The following is a 23,032-nucleotide window of genomic DNA, read 5'->3' as shown; positions in this document are numbered from 1 at the left end:
TGGTCTCACCCTTAGCCTCCAAATTTAGTCCCATTCATACAGAAGCAGCAAGGGAGATCCAAACAAAGCTGGAAACAAAGACACACCCAGCATATGCATTCTCAGACACACACACACGAACACAGGCCTGAGCACAAATCCAGACTGCTGCCTCTACCTGCTTTCAGCAGGCCTAGGTCCCGGACTTTCTCCCTAGATGTCTCTATCAGGGCAGGGGCTTCCCTGATGTGTCCCCTAGCCCAATTCTCCATGACCACGACCTCGGATCTGGGGAGGACACAGATGCCACAGACCTGGGGCCCTGCTTGGCCTCCTCCCCTCCCCAGGGAGGCACTAAACTAACCAGCCAGACCTGTCCTGCTCCCCGCAGAGGAGGAAAGCCTGGGTCTGGCCCAGCCCCTTGCTCTAGGACACACAATCCTTCGGCCCACAACAGCCAAGGGAAAATTAGCCACAATTAACACAGCTTCCACTGCCTGGGGATCCCAGCGCCTCCTTCCTCGCTACCTGTCCTCAGAACGCCAGTATCCTATATCTTCTGGTGCAGGTTCACCCTCTAGGCCAGGGCTGGGGAAGGGGGGGCGGGGCGTGCAGCATGCCCCGGGCGTGCTTAGAGCGTGAAGCCTGGAGTAGGAAGTCAGTAGACGCCATGGTCCCTTCCCCCCCACCCCGCCCCCAGCAGCCAGCTCTCCCCAACTCCCGGGACGTCGCTTAATGTGAACATGGAAACGGAGGCCGCCGGGGCGGTGGCAGGGCAGGCCAACTGGCTCGGCGTCAGGGACGAGGCCTGGGCCGCCACCCGCCCCACGGGGGGCTGGGGCACCTGCCCCGGGGACCTCAGCCGCCAGTTCGCCGCCCTCCCCGCCCCGGCAGGAGGCTCCCGAATTCGGGAGGCCGGCGGCGGCGGCGGGGAGAGGCAGCGCGGAGCGGCGAGGAAGGGAAAGGGAGGGCAATAAAGCAAACCCAAGTCCCAACCTCGGTCTCAGCAGCCACTCAATGCTGGCCCGGCGCCCAGACTCTCCCACACCCCGGCTCCGATCCCGGGAAGCGGGCGGGGGCGGAGGGCGGCGCGCGGCGGGGGCGGGGCCTGGCGCGCCGAGGCGGCGGGAGCGGGGGGAGGCGGGCGGAGCCCGGCCCAGGCCGCGCCTCCCGCCCGCCCCGCTCTCCCTCTAATCTCACCATCAATCTCTCACACATATATTTATTTTTTCTCAAATTCCCCTCCCTCCCCCACAACGCACCACCATAATAGGTCTGCTGCACATGCGTACTGCACGCAGGGGGTGGGTTTGTATTTTCAGAGCTTTTGCAAAGAAACTACCAGAATTTTCCGCACCACCCACAATCATTCCCCACCCCCAAGGAATCACATCTATATATTATGTTATATTATTTCTCGAGACTTGCCAGAAGGGGGAGGGAGAAGAAATGAGTTTTGGGCTTCCTGTTCCCTTCCCCCACCAACACAAGCGCTATTATTTTAAACGTTTAACAATGTAAGGAGCCGAGAAGGGGGGAAGGGATAAAATCGGTCTTGGGTAAGAATGTAAAACAAAATGGTGAGAATCAAAGCCGTCAGAATGAAAAACAATAGACGTCTAAGACGCGCAAATTCACAATCCGGAGAAGGATGAGGGAGGGCGGCCCGCACACATTTCCTTCCAGGAGGCTTATTTTTGCCCGCACTTAGGTAGACCGAAATAACGAGCGAACCAAAAATATTTCCCCAAAGTTTTGCCTCCGAAAGTCATCTGAGGGGCTGCATCTGGGTCACTCATTGGACTCGGAGGGCTGAAAGGGGGGCGGGGATGCAACGGCCCCCAGGAGAGCGAGGAGGTGGGTTTTCATTTCAAATACAATTTTTTAAAAAAAAACATTTGACGTTTCTTCTCCGCTGTTGAGAGAACAGAGGGAAAGAGGGGGGGGAGGGAGGAACTGACACAAAGACCCACCTCGACCTCAGATTATTTCATGCCCCTCGCTCTCTCTCACATCCCCAAATCCGGGATCAAAAACACCCAAATACCACATTCCACGTTAGCCGCACAAATCGGGCCCTGACACAACCTGACATCCTTTCTTTCTCTTCTTTGCTGCGTCTGCCCGGCTCCAGGTATCCCCCTCCCCACGATTTTTTATTCCTTCTCCCTCTTGCAAATCCATGGGTTCTCTGGGATAACTTTGTAAAAACTTTTCCCTTTTTCAGACAAGCCTGTGGGGGGGGGGTCCCTGTTTCCATCAAACACGCACCCGCCTCCACTGCCCGTCCACCCCCAAGAAGACACCCCATACTTCCTTCAAAGGTGCTCTCAATTGAACAGGGACATTTGCTACATCACCCACACAGATCAATGTGACAATTTTACAAAGAGCGTCCTGAAGTTTGGTGCATTTGTGCTGCGTGGCACCCAAAGGCCTGGGGGTCTGGATGTCCCCTTTCAGGCCCCCGGCAGATGTGAGCATCCTCAGAGTGCTCCTCTGTCCTCAAGAAGGTTAGAAATCACTCCACTAGGAGGGTGGTCTGAGTGGGGCCGTTGCTGCCCCCCCACCATGCGAAGCAGCAATGTGCCCCTTCCACCCCTGGGGGAACTGCCCAGAGAGCGGCCCGGGTGACTTGTCATCCCCGGGGAGAGGTGCCTAGTGACGGTCAAGCTGCACAGCAGCTGGGTGGGCAGTTCACGCCCCCCAGCGTGATCAAGGTGCGGGTGGTTTCCGCGAGAGAGTGAGTGACAGTGAATGGCAGCCACGTGAGAGTCACAGCTGGGCAGCTTGGCCACCCCAGACTGACGGGGTCACACGGGGGTGGGGGGAGCCCGCACTTGACACAAAAGAGCCCGGAGCAGAGTGCAGATAAAGGGGGTGGAGTTGGGGGCATCTGGTTTCCCAGACACTCTCCCTGCGCTCCCCAATCTTAAAGGAGTGCTCTCCCCGGGACGAGCTGGGGGGACAGGCGGCAGGAGCAAGTCTGACTCCAGGAAGTGGTCTGCGTGGAGTGCGGCCACCACCTGCCCCCGGTCCCCAGCCGCCCGCAGACATTCACGCGACCCCTCCCCCACGTGCCACCGCACGCCCCGGAGTTGGCGGGCACCGGGGTTCCCGCAGGTGGGGGTCCGATGGAGACCGACCCCCGCCCCCGGCCCCCGCCCTCCCAGTCCTGAGGGGGGTGTTGCTTAGGCCCGCGGTCAGCTCCACACGCGGAAACCCCCCGTTACCTCAGTGCAACCCCACTCGGGCCGGAGCCCCAGGGGCGCCCGCGCGGCCGCCCCTCCCCCACGCGCCCCTCCTCCACGCCGCCGTCCGGCCGCCAGGGTCTCCGCGGTCCCTCGCTCGGCCAGGGAGGGGGCCCTGGCTTCGCCGCGGCCGTTTCCTGCCTACCCCCTCCCCGCCGAGGGTAAAAAAAAAATCTCCTCCTCCTCCTCCCCCGAAAGCCGCGACCGAGTGGCCCGGTCCGCGCGCGCAGCTCGCGCCCAGCGCTTTCTAGCCCGGGCGGCGGCGGCGGTGGCGGCGGCGGCAGCGGCGGAGGCTGCGGCGGAGGCTGCGGCGGCGGTAGCGGCGGCGGCGGCGGGGGAGGGGTGCGGCGGGGGAGGGGAAGAGGCCTGGCCCCGCGGCGGCCGCCGCAGCCCGCCCGCCAGCCCGCCGCCGGCCGGCCCGCCGCGGGGCCCCGGGCCCGAGACTGGCGCCCCGCGCCCCGGATTCGCCTCGGCTCGGCCGCGCGGTGGGTGCCTCGCCCCCACCCGGCCTTGCGCGCCCACGGCTCCCGCTCGGGCTAGGGGGGTGCGGGGGGGAGTCGGGGCGGCCGCTTACCTGGCGGCGGGGGCGGCGGCGGCGGCGGGGGCAGCGGCGGCGGCGGCGGCGGCGGCGGGAAGAGGTGGCAGCCGGGGGGGCTGTGGCGGTCGCGGCCCCGGTCGTGGCCCGGCCCGCGCCCGAGCGCTCCCTCGTCGTCGTCCTCCTCGTAGTCCTCGTCGGCCGCCTCCACCTCCTCCTCCTCCTCGTCGCCCTCTTCTTCCTCCTCTTCTTCCTCCTCCGACACCACCATCTCCTCCTCCTCCTCCTCCTCGTCCCTCAGAGGGGAAGCCATCCTGTGGCTCTGGCCCCCCCACCACCCCCCCACCCACCGCCCGCCCGCCTCCCCCACCGCTACCACCACCACCTCCTCCTCCTCCTCCTCCTCCTCCTCCTCCTCTTCGGCGGCGGCGTCCTCCTCCTCCCCACCGCCTCCCCCAGCCCCCCAAACCCCCGGGCCACCCCCCTCCAGAACCCCCCCTCGGGGCCGCCGGCTGAGGAGGGGGGTCGAACCACCCCCAAAAATTGTCTTGGAAAAAATTGAGAGACTTTTTTTCCCCCCTCTCCCCTTCCTCCCAAGAGAACAAGAAAGGGGGATTAAAAATATATATATATATATATAAAAGTTTTCGACTTCTCTCTGCCCCCCTCTCCGTTGCTTTAAATATATTTAAATTCTGAGGGGGGCGCTCAGAAATATTTCTCAGAGCTGAGGCACTAAGATGGCCGCCTTGAAATTATTTTTAAAACAACCCCCCCCAGCACCGCCACCCCCTCCATGAAGAAAGGGAGAGGGGGGAAAAATCCCCTTTTAAAACAAAATGGCTGGCTTAATATTTCAGTTTTCACCCCCCCATTCTCCTCCCCTGTTACACCCCCATCTCCAAGCCTCTACCCAGAAACCCACAAATTTCTCCCTTTTTTCATAACTGATTAGTGCACAGATTAATAGAGATATTTTCCTTGTGTACTGTGTGTGTGTGAGTGTGTGTGTGCGCGCGCGTTGGGGGGGGCATGAAGGATTTCTGCATAAAACAAAAATGGCTGCTCTTTCTAACTCCCCCCCTATAAAAAATATTTGAGGGGGGGCATTAATCAGTACTCATGCTCAGTCTGACATCAGCATAAATTGTTAAAGGTTAACTAGTTAGATACTAGTCCAACTAGATTTAAATATTTTTCTTTTCTTTACTAGTCTCTTCCTCCCCACCTCCCTTCTCTTAAAGAAAAGCTTTTTTTTTTTTTTTCTGAATACTTCAGAAGGGAGTGGTTTGATGTGAAGGTTTTTTTTTTTTCCCCTTCAGGCATTGAAAAGGAAAAGATGAAATATATGTTTATATATAACTCTGTTTCTGCATACCTCACTGGAGTCAAAACGCATTTAATTGTGTATGTATCCTTCTAGTGAGGAGCGGGGCTGGGTTTTTCTCCCCTTTCTTTTAAAAAAGTGACAGAAATTCTAGTGACTTTTGGGGGAGAGATATGAATAGATACGATGATTGAGGTTTTTTTTTTTTTTTTTTCCAAAGGAGTCCATGTTTGATTCTCCCCTTTGCCCAGGCTTTTCGGTGATTTATAATTGTTGTAAATTCTATCTGCACTCCTTTCTGCTTTACCTCACCCTCCCCTCCCCCCATGGCTCAACGATAAAATTCATCTGACTTGGGAAATTAATTTAGGGGTCAGGAGTACAGATTTTTAGAATAAAGGGGAAAGAGTCAAGTCGGAGAAATTGTGAAATTGTTTTCTCTTTTTTCCCTTTGCAGTCTATTTCCCTTTTCTCCATGATCTCCGACACTGGTACAGTAGAAGAAACTGAGGTACCGTGAAACAGGAAAGTCTCTGGGACTGAGAAACAGAGGTAGGGGTCCCCCTGGCATTTTCATCCCACTTGCTTGGCCCATGATGTCCCACCGTACCCCAGTGTTTATCTTAGGAGTGGAGCCGGGAATCGTATGGAAGGTTGGAAAGGAGTCCCAAGGTAGCTCTCTCATCCGGAGATCCAGCTGAGAAGTCCTCTAAAACTTGCCTCTTGAACAGGGCCGGCAAAGGAAGGAGGGCAAAAAGCTCCTTTCTACCCTTTTCCGTCTTTGTCACCTCTCCTAACTCCAGCTTCTTCCCATTCTTCTGATCTCCCTTTGCCCTGTCCTTGCTTCCCCTCCCTTGCCCCGGGGAGCCCTTTCTCTTCTGGGTTATTTCTCTGCCCCTTGAGGGGAGCTACCGTTCCCCCACACTCCTGCAGACCCAGCAGTGCTCAGGAGCACCTCAGGCGGGAGGTGTAGGTAGGCAGCAGACAGAAAGTAGGAATGACAGGGAATCCTGTGCCAGCTTTGCTTAGGAGGCTAGAAAATTCTTTATTGATGCACCAGCCCCCCATACGCACACACTGATGCACTTGACCGAGCCAGGAGCTCTGTCTTTTTCTTAACCCGGCCTTTGGGAGTCTCCCGGCTGCCTTCTGTGTCGGTCCTGCGCCAAGTCTACCTCCTATCCCTCCTCTGTACGGTTCTGTCCTCTTCCTTCTCTGGTCCCTTTGTGCAAGGCCATCTGGGTATCGCCCTCTTTTTGTGGCGGGGCTTCTCTGTATGGGTGACTTTATTTCCTCACTGACACTGACTCCCGGGCCTCCCTCCAGGCTCTCAGGCTCTGTCACCTCTAAGTGACTTTCCACCTCTGTCTTGTTTCTGTTTACTTCTATCTTCCGGGCTCTGCCTCCATGTGTCTGTCTCTTCTCTCGTGTGCCTGGCTCCCTCCTCTCCCCGGCTCCTCGGCGTGTGTCAGGGAGGAGTGTCCCCACGTGGATGTGGGCCACCCCTGCACACCGGGTGCGCCGCAGCCTGCCTGCCTCGGCACCCCCTCCCCGTGGGCCGGGCACCCTTGCCCGCCCGCCGCCATGTGCCAGGAGCTGCAGGTGCGCCCCTGTCCCCACATTCGTCATTCCTGCAAGTGTGCTTTGCCTGTGGATCTTCTCGTGGGCTCCCTTCTCTCTTCTGTCCACGTCCCCCTCCGCCCACCCACCTCTCCTCTCGTCTCTTCTCTCCCACCGGCCTCTCTCACTTTGCCTCCCTGGATCCTGGCTCCCGCCTGCCTCTCTACCTGCTCGTCCTGTTCTGGTGTCTGCCTGCCTGCCTGTCTGCTCCTCCCTGACTGGCTGGCAGCCTCGTTCTCTGGTTGTCTGTCTGCTCTCCTGGCTGTTTGCCCACCGCTCTCTCTCCAGCCATCTGTCTCCCCGCCTGCCTGTCTCTGTCACTTTTTTAGCCTTCGTCTCTTGGTTTGTCTACCTTCCAGGCCCTGCCATGCCTCCCTATCCGGGTTTGCCTCTTATCTTTCTCCTCTCCGTGTTACTCCCCTTGTGTATGCCTGGTAAGTCCGCAATTTTCTGCTCGCCTCCCCGAGCGTCCGTCTGCTCGCCGGTCCGCCCAGCCTGCTCTGCTGCTGCTGGCCACCCCCCTGCCCCATCCAGTGCTCGCCTCCTTTTCCTCCGGCTGCACCTCCACTTGGGCTCCACGGAGGTGGCCTCACTATCCCAAAGCTGTCTGCGACTCCCTTGCCCTGACATCTCTGGGCCTTCCTGTCGCACCGCCCGCCCTGCCTTTCCCTACTGCTGGCCTTCACTCGAGGCGGGCCTTCTTCTGCTGTGTCTTATTTCTGGCCTCTGCGATGCTCAGGCCACATCTCCAGCCACATTGGGTCCATATCTCCATCTGCCTTTCTTCTCTCGTCGTCTTGGTGCATCCCTCCGCCTTCCAGTCGGTAGCCCACACGCGGCACAAATGGTGTGAGGCTCTAGCGGAGTCCCGGGCCGTGTGAGCCACCCCCTGCCCCTCCCCACCAGTCCCCTGCCCCTGTCCCTGAGGCAGCCGCCACTTCATGCTTATCGGACGTCGTGCCAGACGAGGGTCTCCGAGGATCTCAGTCTCCCCGCCTCCCCGCCATTTGCTGCCCTTCTTTTCCTCCTCTCCCAGTCCTGCCCGATGCTTCTTTCTCCGTCCCTTTGTCACTGGGCCTGCCGGTTCTTGTCCCATATTTTCGCTTCTACTCTAGGGCACCTGTCTTCCTGGCTGACTGCCTGCTCCGTAGCTTGCTCGTGGCTTGCTCGTGCTGCCGGGACCTGGGGCGCACCTGTCCCTCCAGGGGCTTCTCCTCTGTAGGGAACTGCCTGCAGAGAACCAAGCGCCACCAGTCCCCTCACGGCCCAGCCATGCATCAGCTGAGACAGGACGTGGGGGCCCCCGAGGACCTGAAAAGTACTGCGTCCGTCCGTCAGGTGCGGTTACTAAGGGAGCCCACGGGCCCAGCTCGTGTGCACGCAGAGTGCGGGCCTTCCCTGCCTCCCTGGCACGTCCATGTGCACGTGGCGTGTACAGCCTTCACAGGCCTCTGACTCTCCACCCCTGGGTCGGGGCAACGAGCACGGCCTCCTCCCGATCTGAAACACCCGCTTCCTCCTACAATTTTTCTCCCTCTGCCTCCTTCCCGTGGGCGCCTTGGGGATGGGGAGGCTCAGTTCTTGGGGGGAACAAAGACACAGCCTCTGTGCGGGTCTCTCCAGGGGGACGACAAGGAAACTTCTGCACAGGACGCACTGCTCTTTCCCTGCCTGCGTTCCTGAACCGCACTGTGGCAGCCCTGGCCTCTGGGCCTCTGGCCCCTTTCCCGCCCGCCCTCTCTCACTTCTCTTTTCTCGGTTCTCTTTCCCCTCAACTGTCTGTCTTGGGCTGCATTCGAGCGTCCCTCTGATTGGCCACCTTCCCCCTCTTCTGTTTGATTGGCCTGCATCCCTCCATCACCCCATCTGTCTGCTGGATTCTCCCTGTCTGCCTGCAGTAATGGATGTGATGGCATTTATCCGTCACACAGCCGCGTGCGGCCTCAGACACTGTTATCACTTTTGTCTTTCTCTCTCCTCGATCTCCTCCTTCCTCGGCCTGTCTGCCTTCTCGCTCTCCCCACACCTGTTTGTCCAGCCGCGTCTCTCCTGGCGCTCTCATCGGCCTCCCTGTCACTCATCCCCCCCACCCCCAGCCTGTCTGTCTGTCCTTATGCCTTTTATCTGGGCCTGCACGTCTCCCCATCCCTGGCCACTCGTCTCCCCACCTGCCGGTGTCCACCTCTCCCTGCCTTGTTCCATCCCTCTGTACTTGAAAAACTAAAAATCAGTACAAAATTAAAATGCCATACGACTCACAGCTAGAGGAGGATGGTTTTTGTTTTTACTAAGACCATTAAGGTGAGAACAAGGAACTTAGGCACGCAGCCTGTGAAATGCAAACCAGAAATCAGACGCCCCCCTCCCGCTAAGAAAGAACTAGAAGAAAACTGTGAGGGACTCCTTAACCACAAGAAGATTATTTCCTTAATGCAAAAGCAAGAAACATACCCAGAGCAAGAGCTTCTAATCTTTTTTGGTTCGTGGAAAGTTATAAGCCTTTGAACAGCATGGATTTGAACTACGCGGGTCCACGTACGTGCGGATTCTTTTCAATAAATATATTGGAAGATACTTTGGAGATGTGCAATAATTTGAAAAAAAACCTTGCAGATGTGCTCTATAGCCTAGAAACATCGAAAAAATTAAGAAAAGTATAGATATTTCACAAGTGCGTAAAATACACACAGGTACGATTTTATCATTTGCTACCTGAAAATATCACGCACATCTTTTTTTTTTCTTAAGTTCGAACTTATGCACAAAAACACTTAGAGACCACGTGCTGTCTTTTTATTTTTTTTATTTTTTTTATTTTTTAAAGATTTTATTTATTTATTTGAGAGAGAGAGACAGTGAGAGAGAGCATGAGAGGGGAGAAGGTCAGAGAGCGAAGCAGACTCCCCATGGAGCTGGGAGCCCAATGTGGGACTCGATCCCGGGACTCCAGGATCACGCCCTGAGCCGAAGGCAGTCGTCCAACCAACTGAGCCACCCAGGCGTCCCTGTCTTTTTATTTTTAATGTCTGGTATGAGTAACTCACATCCACCATGTATAAGGTCTCGAGGGTGTCGCGTCCCGTCAGGCAGTAGAGGCCAAGGTACTGAGAGATGGTTCGTCTCGTAAACAGATGATGTAAACTTACGGAATCATTAAACACAGAACTGTAGATGTATTTTCCTCATGATTGTCTTAATAGCATTGTATTTTCTTGCAACTTTATTATAAGAATATAGTATATAGTACATCTAACATGCAAAATAGGGGTAACCAACTTTTATGGTGTTGCGGGGGCCTCTGGTCGACCGTAGGCTGTCATTAGTCATGTTATGGGGGGGCGTTGAGAGTTTTTCCACTGCACAAAGGGTCAGCACCCATAGGCCTCGTGCCATTCAGGGATTGGTTGGTATATGCAGAATACCACGTATATTTTTATGGTATTAGGAACACCCGATTGTCTACAGACCCCAGGTTAAAACTCCGATGTAGGGACCAGTGACAGCGATTGGTTGGGTATAGATGTGTCCTCATGTCCCCAGGCAGGTCAAAGGACTGAAAAGATCACTCTGTACTCAGTGATTTTCTACTCAAGGAAATGTTAAAGAGGTTCCTAGTTGTCTTTGGAAATATATAGATGAGGGATCATGAAAGTCACATAAATACAGAGGATATTCTAGACTTAATCATGGAATTTTATTTTATTTTATTTTATATTTTATTTATTTGTTTGACAGAGAGAGACACAGCCAGAGAAGGAACACAGGCAGGAGGAGTGAGAGGGAAAAGCAGGCCTCCTGCAGAGCAGGGAACCGGATGCGGGACTCGATCCCAGGACCCTGGGATCATGACCCAGGCCAGGGACAGTTGCTTAACGACTGAGCCACCCAGGTGTGCTTCATCATGGGACTTCAGAGAGAAGGGTGCCTAGACCAGTGGTTTACAGATGGCTAAGTAAGCTTGCTGCTTGTCTTTCCCTGGGAAGGTCTGTCCTTTGTTTTGAGATTACATGTTTTTCTATAGACTTTTGTGTGGCGTAAATAATAGAATATACTATATTATACGTAACAACTATATGTTACGTGTATATGAATGCTTACAGATTAATAGCATATTTGTTTAAAAGGTCCTTTCTAAAAATGAGATTGATCTGCATGGAAGGAGGGCCATCATAGATTTTATGAAGGAAGAGAAAGGAAGACTTTTTATACTTCTGTAAAATTTGAAAGTTTTTCAGCATGTACTTCTTTTATAATCATACGACATATTAACTACCTTTTTAGTAAATAACAGAGATAGGTATATAGGTTTGAGTTTTGTTGTTCTTCATGTACTTAAGAAAAAGTCAGCAACTCCCATGTCAATCACTGACTTTTCGGGTTTTTTGTTTGTTTGTTCTTACATTTTGCCGGTTATCAAAATCCAAAAGTCTGGGGATCTACAGCTTTAATCTACCTCTTCTTGATTTCACAAAGAAACTTTGGTTCTTCATGTATCACATTCATGATTGGCCGTATTTGCATACCGCCCTGTACTGTGGTCTGCTTGCTAGTTTTCTTTAAGTTGTTCACTTGAAGTTAAAGGTCCTTCAGAATTTTTTTTTTAAGATTTTATTTATTTATTTGACATAGATCACAGGTAGGCAGAGAGGCAGGCAAAGAGAGAGGAGGAAGCACACTTCCCGGTGAGCAGAGAGCCTGATGCGGGGCTCCATCCCAGGACCCTGAGATCATGACCTGAGCCGAAGGCAAAGGCTTTAACCCACTGAGCCACCCAGAATTTTTGTTTTAAAAATTTAGTATTGGGACACCTGGGTGGCTCAGTCATTGGGTGTCTGCCTTCGGCTCAGGTCATGATCCCAGGATCCTGGGATCGAGCCCCACATCGGGCTCCCTGCTTGGCGGGAAGCAGGCTTCCTTCCCCCTCTCCCACTTCCCCTGCCCGTTCCCTCTCTCGCCGTGTCTCTGTCAGATAAATAAATAAAATCTAAAAATAAATCAATTAATTAAAAAAATAAATATAGACCTTGCTAGTCTAGCTACTGTTAAAAAATTAATTAAATAAGTAAGTAAGTAAGTTTATTATTATTTTTTAGTAATCTTTACACCCAGCATGGGGCTCAAACTCACAGCCCTGAGGTCAAGATTGCATGTTCTATCGACTGAGCCAGCTGGCACCCCAAACACATGTCCTTTAGAAAGTAAATTTCCTGTGATTGAGAAACAGTATCTATAAATCCTTGATTTGACGGGGTAATTACTTCCTAATTTATTTTATTTTTTTAATATTTCATTTATTTATTTAAAGGGAGTGCAAGCAGGGTGTGGGGCAAAGGGAGAGAGAGAGAGAAGCAGACTCCCCAGTGAACATGGAGCCCAAGGCAGGGTTCAGTCTCATGACCCTGAGATCATGACCTGAGCCAAAATCAAGAGTTGGACGCTTAACTGACTGAGCCCCACACACACCCCATTCCTAATTTATTTTAGGCTATAAGTAATTATTAAAATAAAAATCAAGAGGAGCTCCTGGGTGGCTCAGTCAGTTAAGCATCTGCCTTTGGCTCAGGTCATGATCTCAGTCAAGAGCTCCCTCTCCCCCTCTCCTCTGCTTGTGCTCTGTCTCTCTCTCAAATAAAGAAAATATTTATTTAAAAAACTCAATAGAAATGAAAACATCTTGCCTGCAGTCAATGGTGTTGAGACCGTGTTGTAGGAAACCTTGTTTCATCTAGTTTTGTGGTAGGGAAATGGGGGCCCACACGTGGAAGGGATTGCCTGAGATCAAGTTGGTTGTTAAGGGCAGAACCAGGACATGAGCCTCTACCTTCCAATTTCTAGTCTGCTGATCTTTCTATTACATATGAGATGACTTCTAAGTCAATGAGATGTCCTCAGGTCTTAAAAGTAATATGTGAAAGTGATGGCCATATATATAACTTATTTTCTGTAACAACTGTATTGTAGAACTGGCAGTAGTCAGCTTAATTGTGTCTAGTACATTTTTAAACTTTTATTTTTAAAGTTATGTGTCTGCCCAGTGTGGGTCTTGAACTCACGACCCTGACTACAGACTAAGCCAGTCAGGCGCCCCTCTAGTATACCTTTAAACATACATGTATTTTTTTTCCTTCTTTTTTTTGTTGAGATTTTATTTCTTTATTAGAGAGAGAGCACAGGTAGGCAGAAGGACAGATGAAGAAGCAGGCTCCCCGCTGAGCAGAGAGCCTGATGTGGGACTCGATCCTGGGACCCTGAGATCACATCCTGAGCTGAAGGCAGAAGCTTTAACCCACTGAGCCACCCAGGCGCCCCCCAGAATCCCACTTCTTACTATCTACCCTGAGAAAGTCATCACACTTGTGCATGCACATGAAGTCGCATCCAGAAGGTAACCCGTACAAAGACATCCATTACAGCATTATTTGTGAGAGCAAAAATTGGGAACACCCACATCTCTAATAGTAAGGAATAGCTAAATCAACTACCCAGCAGGTAAGAAGTCAGTTACATCTACATGGTAGGATTCTTTCCTATATTACCGAACAGCAGAAAGCAATGTATACTTTGTAATATCATTTAGCTTATGTCCAAAGAAACTGAAATCAGTGCTGTATGTTTCTAAAGACACACACACATAGATACGTAAATGCTTTTGAAAATTCTGGACATAATACCTATATCAAATTGATAACAGTGGTTACTTTTGGGAAAGAATAATGAGGGGTATTTAGCTCTATTTAGAATTCTGCATTTTTACAATGAGAAAATATTTATTGTGTGTGTGAACAGGCGCACCTGGGCAGCTCAGTCAGTCGAGCAGGTGACTCTTGGTGTCTGCTCAGGTGTTGATCTCAGGGCCATGAGATCGGGGCCCGTGTCAGGCTCCACGCTCTGTGTGGAGCCTGCTTCTACCACTCCTTCTACGCCCCCTCCCTCACAAATAAAGAAAAAAATCTTTAAAAAAAAAGAATTTTAAGTAGCCTTATGATCACATTAGCACGTGAAGCCAAGTGGGACAAAAGGTAGTATAATTTCTCTAAAGAAATTACTCTTCACTCATTTCTAACTCTTTGGGGAGAAAAATACAGAAGCAAGGTATAATCACAAGGTATAATGTGATGTAAGTATTGTGAGGTTCAAGTTTAAAAAAGAATAGAAGTAGGAAGGGAAGAAGGTATAGAAGATCACAGATACAATATGGTATTGTTGATGAGACAAAAAATATGTAAATATCCATAAAGTTTTTCTAGAAGAATATATGAGAAACTGCGATAGTTACCACTGGGAAGGACAATATTTTCTCTCTGTGCATCTTTTAAAGCGGCCTGGGAATTTTTTAGTGACCAAGGGATTAGCTGGGTGGAGGGAGGAGAGCCATTTGAGTTCAGATATAAACACGCCAAACTGTTAATTAACAATATGGGGTAGTGATCATTGCTATGGGCTGTGAAATCAGAATTGAGAGAAGAGAGATCTTGGTGGGGAGAGGAGGATCACTGAAGACCTTTCCTGTGTAGTTGCATCTGAGGTAGGCCCCCAGAAAGCACTAAGATTTACAGCAGATAGGAGGAAGAAAGGCGGTCTATGTCGATTAAGAAAGTACTTAGCAGGGGCGCCTGGGTGGCTCAGTGGGTTAAGCCTCTGTCTTTGGCTCAGGTCATGGTCTCAGAGTCCTGGGATCGAGCCCCGCATCCGGCTCTCTGCTCAGAAGGGAGCCTGCTTCCCCCCTTCTCTCTGACTTCCTCTCTGCCTCCTTGTGATCTCTCTCTGTGTCAAATAAATAAAATCTTTAAAAGAAAGAAAATACTTAGCAAGTAGTGTGTTGACCCCATCTGGCTAGGGTGGTTAGGTCGTGATAGAAAGTTCTAGTAGATGTTGGTAGCTCTTGAAAGGGTAGGAACTGTTGGTTCATCAAGTAAAGAGTAGAGGCCAGACCCTTGGAGGAACTTTGAAGAATGGGCGGGAACGAAGAGAAGCCAAAGGGAAAACAAGTTGCTAGAATGGTAGGAGCGCCAGATAGGGATACTATGCTGGAACGAGGAGACAGCTTCTGGAAGCAAGCATGATGGGTACCGTGGGATGCTTCATAGAGGGCAAGAAAGGCACCAACTGACACTCCTCGAATCGGACACGCAGAGTTGCCACGTGACCCAGAGACTTCTGTCTTAGGGGGAAACGAGATACAAAAGGCTGTATATCATTTTCTGCTTCTGCTAGAGGTCGGAATAGATCAATTCATAGAGGCAGAAAACAGAGTAGCATTTGCCCCAACTTGATGCTCCGGAGAAGACCTTGGGGAATGAGTACTAATGGGTCGGAGTTTATTTTTGTAGTGACAAAAACACTCCGCAATGAGGGAGTGGGGATAACTGCACAGTCTTGTAAACCTTCTACCAAAAGCTTGGCGGGGGCGCCTGGTGGCTCAGTCAGTGAAGCGTCTGCCTTGGGATCAGGTCATGATGCCGGGGTCCTCGGATCGAACCCCGTGTCCAGCTCCCTGCTCAGCAGGGAGCCTGCTTCTCCCTCTCCCACTCCCCCTGCTTGTGTTCCCTCTCTCGCTCTCTCTGTCAAATAAATAAATAATTTAAGAAATAAAATAAAAACTCTTGAACACTTTAAAATCATGTACTTCGTGGGATATAAATTATGTCTCAGCTTCTTTTTTTTTTTTAAGTGCAAACCGGGAAATGTATTCTCTCTGGCAGTGTCACTTTTTTTTTTTTTTTTTTTAAGATTTTGGTGTTGTTGTTGTTTTTTTTTTTCAAGATTTTATTCATTTTTAGAAAGAGAGCACAAGCGATGGGGAGGGGCAGAGGAAGAGGGAGAGAATCTCAGGCAGATTCCCCGCTGAGCGTGGAGCCGGAAACAGGGCTCGATCCCACGACCCTGGGATCATGACCTGAGCCAAAACCAAAAGTCAAGACCCTCAGCCCACTGAGCTACCTATATGCCCCAGATTTTAATTTTTTTTAAGTAATCTACACCCAACACGGACTTAAACACACAACCCCAAGGCCAAGAGTCCCACACTCCACGACCGAGCCAGCAGGCACCCCAACAGCTGGTCACCCTTCAAGGTAGTTTTGGTGAGAGAGTCGGATAGCAACGAAAGATTATGAGAAACCATTAAAATGTTACTTGTGCAGGTTTTTAATTGAAAATTTTTGATCTGTTATTGAGAACTATTCCAGTCTCCCAAGAATAGATGTGACATGTATCAGCCACGAAGAATATTCCAGGGGACATGTGACTCCATCGTCTGTAAAAACAGACTTGTAACAACAGTAATATTTTTTAAAGCCTTGTCTGACCTGTACACCTGTATACCGCTTTTTAAAAAAAATTGTGTTTAAATGCCAGTGTCGGGGGGCAGCTCAGTGGGTTAAAGCCTCTGCCTTTGGCTCAGGTCACGATCCCAGGGTCCTGGGATCGAGCCCCAAGTCAGGCTCTCTGCTCTGCAGGGAGCCTGCTTCCTCCTCTTTCTGCCTGCCTCTCTGCCTACTTGTGATCTCTGTCTGTCAAATAAATAAATAAAATCTTTGAAAAAAAATTAAAATAAAATAAATGCCAGTGTAGTTAACATACGGTGTTATATTAATTTCAGAAGTGGAGGTCCGTGATTATAGTTGCATAGAACACCCAGTGCTCGTCTCATCACATGCCCTCCTTTGTGCCCGTCACCCAGTGACCCAGCTCCCCACTCCCTGCCCTGCAGCAACCCTCAGTGGGTTCCGTATGATTAAGAGTCTCTTAGGAGGGGCGCATGGGTGGCTCAGTGGGTTAAGCCTCTGCCTTCGGCTCGGGTCATGATCTCAGGGTCCTGGGATCGAGCCCCGCATCGGGCTCTCTGCTCTGCAGGGAGCCTGCTTCCTCCTCTCTCCCTGCCTGCCTCTCTGCCTACTTGTGATCTCTGTCAGATAAATAAAGAAAAAATCTTTAAAAAAAAAAAAAGAATCTCTTAGGATTTCTCTCCCTCTCCGATTTCATCCCATTTTTCCCTCCCTTCCCCTATGACCCTGTTTTGTTTCTTAAGTTCCACGTATGAGTGAGATCATGAGGCAGAGTCTGTATCTGACTGCTTTCACTTAGCATTATCCCTTCTAGCTCCATCCATGTCCTCACCAATGGCAAGATTTCATTTCATTCTTTTCTGGCTGAGTAATATTCCTGTGTGTGTGTGTGTGTGTGTGTGTGTGTACCATGTCTTTATCTGTTTGTGTACCGATGGACACCTTCTGTGCTCCGTAATTGTGCTGTCGTAGATAATGCCGCTATAAACATCAGGGTGCGTGGATCCCCGTGAATTCGAATTTTTGCGTCCTTTGGGTAAATACCAAGTAGTGTGATTGCCGGGTCATAGGGTAGCTCTATTTCTAAGTTCTTGAAGAACCTCCATGCTGTTTCTGCAGAGTGGCTGCCCCAGCTTGCCTTCCAGCAAGAGCGCAGGCAGGCTCCCCTTTCTCCACATCCTCGCCAACACCCATCCTTTCCTGACTTGATACCTACATACTCTCCTCGATTCACTGATTAACCTTTTCCCCATTGACAAAATGGCACGAGCAAATGCTCCCGATGTGATTTCATTTTGGTTTTTGTTCGCTCGCTTGGGGGTTTTTCAAGTGTATGTTTTGGGTTTGTGCAAATGTGTACTCCTGTGTGAACACCATTCCGGTACAGATACAACGGATTTCCAGCACCCCAGAACTTTCCAGTGTCTTTCTGGTCTGTGCCCCTCCTAAAGACAACCACCGTTGTAAGTCCTACCCTCGTTCCCTTTTAACAACTTACGATCTGATGTGAGTCGCATAAAGCAGTAGAAAATCATACGTGCAGTATAATTGCAACCACGTGGGAAAATACTAGGAGGATGTGGTTAAGACATTAATACGGGTTTCTGCTGAGTGATAGGAATAACAGCGATTTTGTTTTGCATCTTTACGCTTGCCTACCTGGAATTTTCTGTGAAGGGCCCGTGTTCTACAACGAAAAATAAAACAAAGCTTAAAAAATTTTAACTTAAAAGACATACGGGAAGAGAAAGGATAGGAGATGACATCAAATATTTGGTCACAAAGTTCGGTACATTTACAGTAATGTGGCAAATAAGTCTAGAGACCATACATACGTAAAGGAATCTCTTTCTTTCTTTTTTAAATTTAATTTAATTTTATTTATTTATTAGGGAGAGAGTGCATGAGCAGGGGGAGGGGCAGAGTGTGAGGGAGAAGCAGGCTCCCCGGACCCGGGGATCGTGACCTGAGCTGAAGGCAGATACTTACCGGACAGAGCCATCCAGGTGCCCCAAATGAATCTGTTTCCCCATCTCCGGGGTTGACTGCAGGTCCCCAGTCGTGGGGGGCCTGGAGCTTCTGCAGCCTGGCTGGGCCCCCCGACACTTCTCCTTCTGGCCACATGTGCTCGCCCTGGTCCTGTCCCTCGTTCACTGAAGGGCACCTGCCCTCGACTCCCTAACCGGAGACCTTTCTCCGCCCGTCCCACCTCTGTACTTAACCTCTTCTGAAGTTCTAGATTCAAGACCTCTGCTTTACTTAAACTTTCTGTCTCTCCTGCTCTCATCTCTGCTGTTCTTGGACCCATAAGACACTCTAATGCTTTCACCGTCCATTATCCCTGTCCAGCTGAGAGCCCATGCTCGGTCATTTCAGCCACTGTCTTGCCAGAGGTCTCCGTGCCCGGTCCTCGACTTCCTCCCGCACACCTCGAACCATGGCCACTTCTGCTACCTCTTTATACCCGGCATGCACAGTGCAGCCCAGGGAACCCGCCTCCCCCCGTCCCTGCTCAGAAATCCTTTGCCCTAGCCTCGCTGCCTTTCCATTCCCCATGGTGACTTTTCCCAACCTTCTTCCTCTAGGAGGAAACCTTATCCTCGCCTTCCAAGAGCCAGATCATCAGATGAGGGCTCCCCGGAAACAGCCGCACCCAGACACTGAACCTGTGGGCTTCCCTCCTCCCTCCTGTTGGTCCATCTGAAGCTGGTCCCTGAGGGGGGGTGGGGGGCCCAGGGCTCTGCCTCCCACCCCTGCTGCCTTCTTGGGGCCTAAGTGTTCACCGAGACCCTTACCGCTCCTTCAACTTGCTCCTTCTCAACCACATCTCCTTGTCTTTAAAAGAAGTCTTCTGGGGGGCACCTGGGTGGCCCAGTGGGTTGAGCCTCTGCCTTCGGCTCAGGTTATGATCCCAGAGTCCAGGGATCGAGCCCCACATCAGGCTTTCTGCTCAGCAGGGAGCCTGCTTCCCCCTCTCTCTCTGCCTGCCTCTCTGTCTACTTGTGATCTCTGTCAAATAAATAAATAAAATCTTAAAAAAAAGAAGAAGAAGAAGTCCTCTGGACCCCCGCCACCCCCCACTGCCCCCCACCTCCCTGTGCCCACCGACAGCCGCACTTCCTGAAGGAACGACCTGCCTCCCTGTCCGGTGGCCTCGCATCTCAGTTTGTTGGCACCCGCTGCCACCAGGCGACCCCCAGCCCCCAGGCTGCCAATACAGAAGCTATTTCTGAGCCCTTCCCTTGCCACCCCCTTCTTGAAATAGTCCTCGCGTGGCTTTTGTGATCTCACATCTGCTTACACTTCTATTGCTGGCTTTTCGTGAAATCCATCCCCTTGCTCTTGGTTGTGGAGGAAGTTCGAAGCCTCAAATCACTGGTCTTTCTCTTTTCCGATCCGTTCAGACCCGCACCACTGGTCAGGGAAGCTGAGGGGTCCTGCACGAAACGGCCAAAAGCAACCCCTTCCCCGCTTTCGACATCGCCTTTTAACAGTGTCTTCGTACTGCTCCACTGGCCAGCCAGCTGGAAATGCCATCTAGTGCCAAGCCAGTTGTTTGAGCAGGATTGCCCTGACACCTTCCCCGGCTAATTGTCTTTCAGATTATAGATTTGTCATGGTCAATGCCAACCCCAGGCTGGCTCCCTCCTGCCCCTTGGCTGGGCTTGGGCCTTTTTGCCATCTAACTTTCCAGACAACGAGAGTCATTTGGGGGTTTTGTTGTTGTTGTTGTTGTTTTGTTGTTTTTTGTTTTTTTAAGATTTACTTATATACTTTAGAGAGAGAGAGCACGCATGTGCGTGAGCAGGGAGGGGACAGAAGGATAGAGACACGGGGACGTGTGTGACACAGGGTCCTGAGGGCCTCCCTCCCAGGGCTGTCAGGATCAGGGGAGCTACCTTGCAGAGAGCGCGGGCTGTAAGATGCGTGACAGTTGGTAGCTGTCACCCTAAAGCACCCCGTCCACGGTGAGCATTTCTCACCATGCAGAGATTCACATAGCGAGACTGAAGGCGAGAGGATTTGCAGCCTGGGGTACGAACAGCACTTCCCCTGAAGGAGCTAAGGGCTTGCTGTAGCTTCTCCTGCTCCCAACAGTTGGCCCCATTTCCAGACTCTTCCCTGGGGCCGGACAGTGGGTTGTCATCCTCGTCTCCTCCCTCTGCCCCGCATCGGCCCCCACGTAGTCATGGAGCTGGGCGATTCTGTCTTCACTCCGGTCTCCCTTCCCTCACCCCCACGGCCCTGAGCTTAGTCCCCACCTCCATCCCTCTCCAGACCGTCCCTAATTTTCTCTCCTCCCATCCCTTCTTTTAACATTGTAGGCAAGTCACCACTTTATAATGCAGTTCTGACTGTGCCATTCTCCCTAGAAAACCCGTAACCCCGGAGCAGTTCAAAGGGTGAATTTTACAGCCCAACAAACAAACCAAAGGCAGGTTCGGAAAGCTGCAGCAGACCTGGTCTGGCTTCCACACCCCTCATTGCCCACCCTCCCTGGCCTCTGTCTCTTACCCTAAATTCTGCCCTATGCGTGCTGTTTATTCTTTGCGGGCAGCCTTCTGTCCTCTCCTGCTCCTCCCTCGACTTCGGCTCTCAGCTGCTGGTGATGCCTCTCCCAGATGCCCTCACTGATCTCCCCAGATGTGCCTCATCTTAGCTTTTTTGTAGCATTTATCACCTCTTTGAGTGACTGCCCTGGGCTGAGCACCAAGGGAGGGAGGTGCAGGGCTGTCGGCCCCCCGGAGCTTCAAGTCTATGAAGGGAGGAGAGGGACACTAGACTGAATTACACGAAATACATCCATTGCATTGAGAGAGAGAGAAGGAATGTTTGACATGGCTGGAGGGGTCTGGAGGAGGTGACACTGAGCAGAGCCTCTAGGGGACAGAAGCTGGGGCAAGCCAGGAGTAGGGGGTGGAGTGTTCGGGACAGTGGGGATTGGGGGGAAAAGGCCTTGCCAGAAGGGAGCCTGGGGGGTTTCAGAAGATCTCGCATCCAGCCCGGGTTTACTACTACAACGTAACTCTGACCCCTTCCCTCTGAGCAGCGTGGCGTAGTCCCCCTGGATGGGAAGCTGGCTTCCTCCTGCTTGTCCAGAGCTCCTGCTCTAGCATCCCCCCACCCTGGGGAGGAAGGTCACGCTGCCTCATGGGGGGGGGGGCACACAGAGAGATGCCCATGGCCAACAGCACCTGGGGGGCGGTGCCCCTGAGCCACTTTGCAGATGAATCCTGCAGCCCCACATGCCACTGGCCTGGTTCCCCACGACCCTGCCCATATCCCAGGTCCATTAGCAAAATAAAGATCGGGGCCATTTGAAGGCTCCCAAGTCTTGGGCTGGCTTTGAGCAGCAGCCACGCGCAGCTGGACCGGCCGGCGTCCTGTGTGTTTCCAGCAGCGGGTGGCAGGTGGCGCAGCTTGGTGGCTAAGTGGGCAGCCCTCACCAGGCCTTGGTTGGGAGCCCAACGCGGCTACTCACCGCGTATTTGTGTGACCTTTGGCAAGTGAGTTCATCTCTCTCTGCTTCCGTGTCCTTCGCTGCACAGTGTGCACAAAACAGTGTTTCCATTTGTTGTGACGGCGGGTGATGGAGTAAGTGACGAACGCAGGCAATACAGACCGGCCCTGGCAGCGTCCGGACAAGCCTCGGGGCGGCGGACGGTGGCTCTGAGGAGTGGCTCTGTTTCTGGTTTTAGAGCAGGTGCATGCGTGCGCGTGCACGTCTCTGTGCTCGTCTCTGCGCGCGCATGCGCACGTGTCTGCCACATCCGCTTTCAGTCCCATGTGCTGCGGTACTGTCTCTGCATTCACAGTTAATCCCACGAGACCGCCGATCCCCCGGCCCAACCCTCACTCCTGCATCCCCAGGAGCCGAAGCAGGCCCGCACGCGATGCGCGTGACGACTGTGTGGTTAATGAGTGCGCGCACAGCGCTTGCACGAGACGTGCGAAGACACCCCCAGTCCCGACCGGCTCCCGACCCGCTGTCTGTAGTGTCCCTCCACAGCGGCCCCTGCCTTTGTCGTGCGTGTCAACAGAAAACACACTGTCCCTCCTCCCTCGCAGCCAAGGGTCCTGTGCTACCTGCGTCCTCTCAGATGTGCTCGGGGGTCGGCCAAGGACCGCTGGGAAAATACTGAAGCTTCACTAGGCAACTGCTTAATCACGGGCAGCCGTAGGATAGACAGCTCAATGAGACAGAACGTGTACTTGCTTTAGGATGTCTTTTTTTTTTTTTTTTAAGATTTTATTTATTTATTTATTCGACAGACAGAGATCACAAGAAGGCAGGCAGAGAGAGAGGGAAGCAGGTTCCCCGCTGAGCAGAGAGCCCGATGCGGGGCTCTATCCCAGGATCCTGAGAACATGATCTGAGCCAAAGGCAGACACTTAACCCACTGAACCACCCAGGCGCCCCTAGGATGAGTCTTATTTTACTTGTCACTTCGTCCTTCCATTCATCGCCGTTTCTTACGGGCCGGTGTGCTTCACGTCGGTCCTCATACTCAGCAGGAGACGCTGAGGCAGTTGAGTTAGTGTGAGGCATCCGCTTGTGACTTGCTCTGAGGGTGGAAACCTTTTCCAGACCCAGACTTACTCCCGTGGCCCGGTACTGTCTTCATTCAGCTTTCACCCGTGTGGGTTTTATCCCATGACAGCAAGCCGCCCCTGCAAGGACCTGAGGGTCTTGACTCTCCTCAGCGATCTGTGCTCACAAGGACCACGGCTCGTGGGAAATCTCAGCCAGCTGAGTCCCTTGACGTCGCTGTGGTTGACTGAGGACAGGCCTGTCACTCCGTCTGTCACCGCACCCCGCTGCAGAACGAAGGAGGTCACCACAAGAGGACTTGGAGCCTACGCTCGTGTGCTGTTGACTTTCTAGATTTCTGACGAGGCGTTATTTACATTCTCTTCCTGCAAAGAGCTGGCCTTGGATGTGTAGGAACGGGGGAATGTCTTGTGAAAAGCTTCGCGTGTGCACAAACACACACACCGATAAGTATCATTAAGGGAGTGTACCGTATCCTCA

The 23,032-nt window shown here is 52.1% G+C and overlaps 2 protein-coding genes across 8 annotated transcripts in view; one reads left to right on the top strand and one right to left on the bottom strand.

Moving 5' to 3' along the window:
- The window catches only part of CHD3 (chromodomain helicase DNA binding protein 3), a 24,515-nt gene extending 20,437 nt beyond the window's left edge, over positions 1-4,078 (bottom strand). Inside the window, exon 1 of one of the 2 annotated variants that reach the window (XM_044249011.1) lies at positions 3,805-4,078. In XM_044249011.1, the coding sequence (XP_044104946.1) occupies positions 3,805-4,078 (274 nt within the window). Of the gene's footprint in view, positions 1-507; positions 525-3,804 lie in introns of those variants that run through there. The other variant, XM_044249015.1, reaches the window with a different exon arrangement.
- LOC122906724 lies at positions 3,654-23,032 on the top strand. Of its 6 annotated transcripts, XR_006384598.1 has the most exons (4): positions 3,654-3,715; positions 5,550-5,644; positions 7,828-8,050; positions 18,585-18,922. XR_006384598.1 is itself a non-coding variant. In XM_044249017.1 (3 exons), the coding sequence occupies exons 1-3, from the start codon at positions 6,500-6,502 to the stop codon at positions 18,627-18,629; spliced, it is 915 nt and encodes a 304-aa protein (XP_044104952.1). In that variant the 5' UTR covers positions 5,658-6,499; the 3' UTR covers positions 18,630-18,922. The 6 variants fall into 6 exon arrangements, 1 of the variants encoding a protein (XP_044104952.1); XR_006384597.1 differs by lacking the exons at positions 7,828-8,050; positions 18,585-18,922 and adding an exon at positions 22,662-23,032; XR_006384599.1 differs by lacking the exons at positions 7,828-8,050; positions 18,585-18,922 and adding an exon at positions 22,630-23,032.

Source organism: Neovison vison, chromosome 5 (genome assembly GCF_020171115.1).
Source record: "Neovison vison isolate M4711 chromosome 5, ASM_NN_V1, whole genome shotgun sequence".
Taxonomy (NCBI): Eukaryota; Metazoa; Chordata; class Mammalia; order Carnivora; family Mustelidae; genus Neogale; species Neogale vison.
The sequence above is the reverse complement of the archived record's forward strand: the minus strand, read 5'-3'. Positions and strand labels throughout refer to the sequence as shown.

Coding starts and splice junctions, on each gene's coding strand:
- LOC122906724 (XM_044249017.1), top strand. CDS start 6,500: ATGTGTCTGTCTCTTCTCTCGTGTGCCTGGCTCCCTCCTCTCCCCGGC. Junction 7,147..7,827: donor ACTCCCCTTGTGTATGCCTG/GTAAGTCCGCAA, acceptor CTTCTACTCTAG/GGCACCTGTCTTCCTGGCTG. Junction 8,051..18,584: donor GTACTGCGTCCGTCCGTCAG/GTGCGGTTACTA, acceptor TTCTTCCTCTAG/GAGGAAACCTTATCCTCGCC.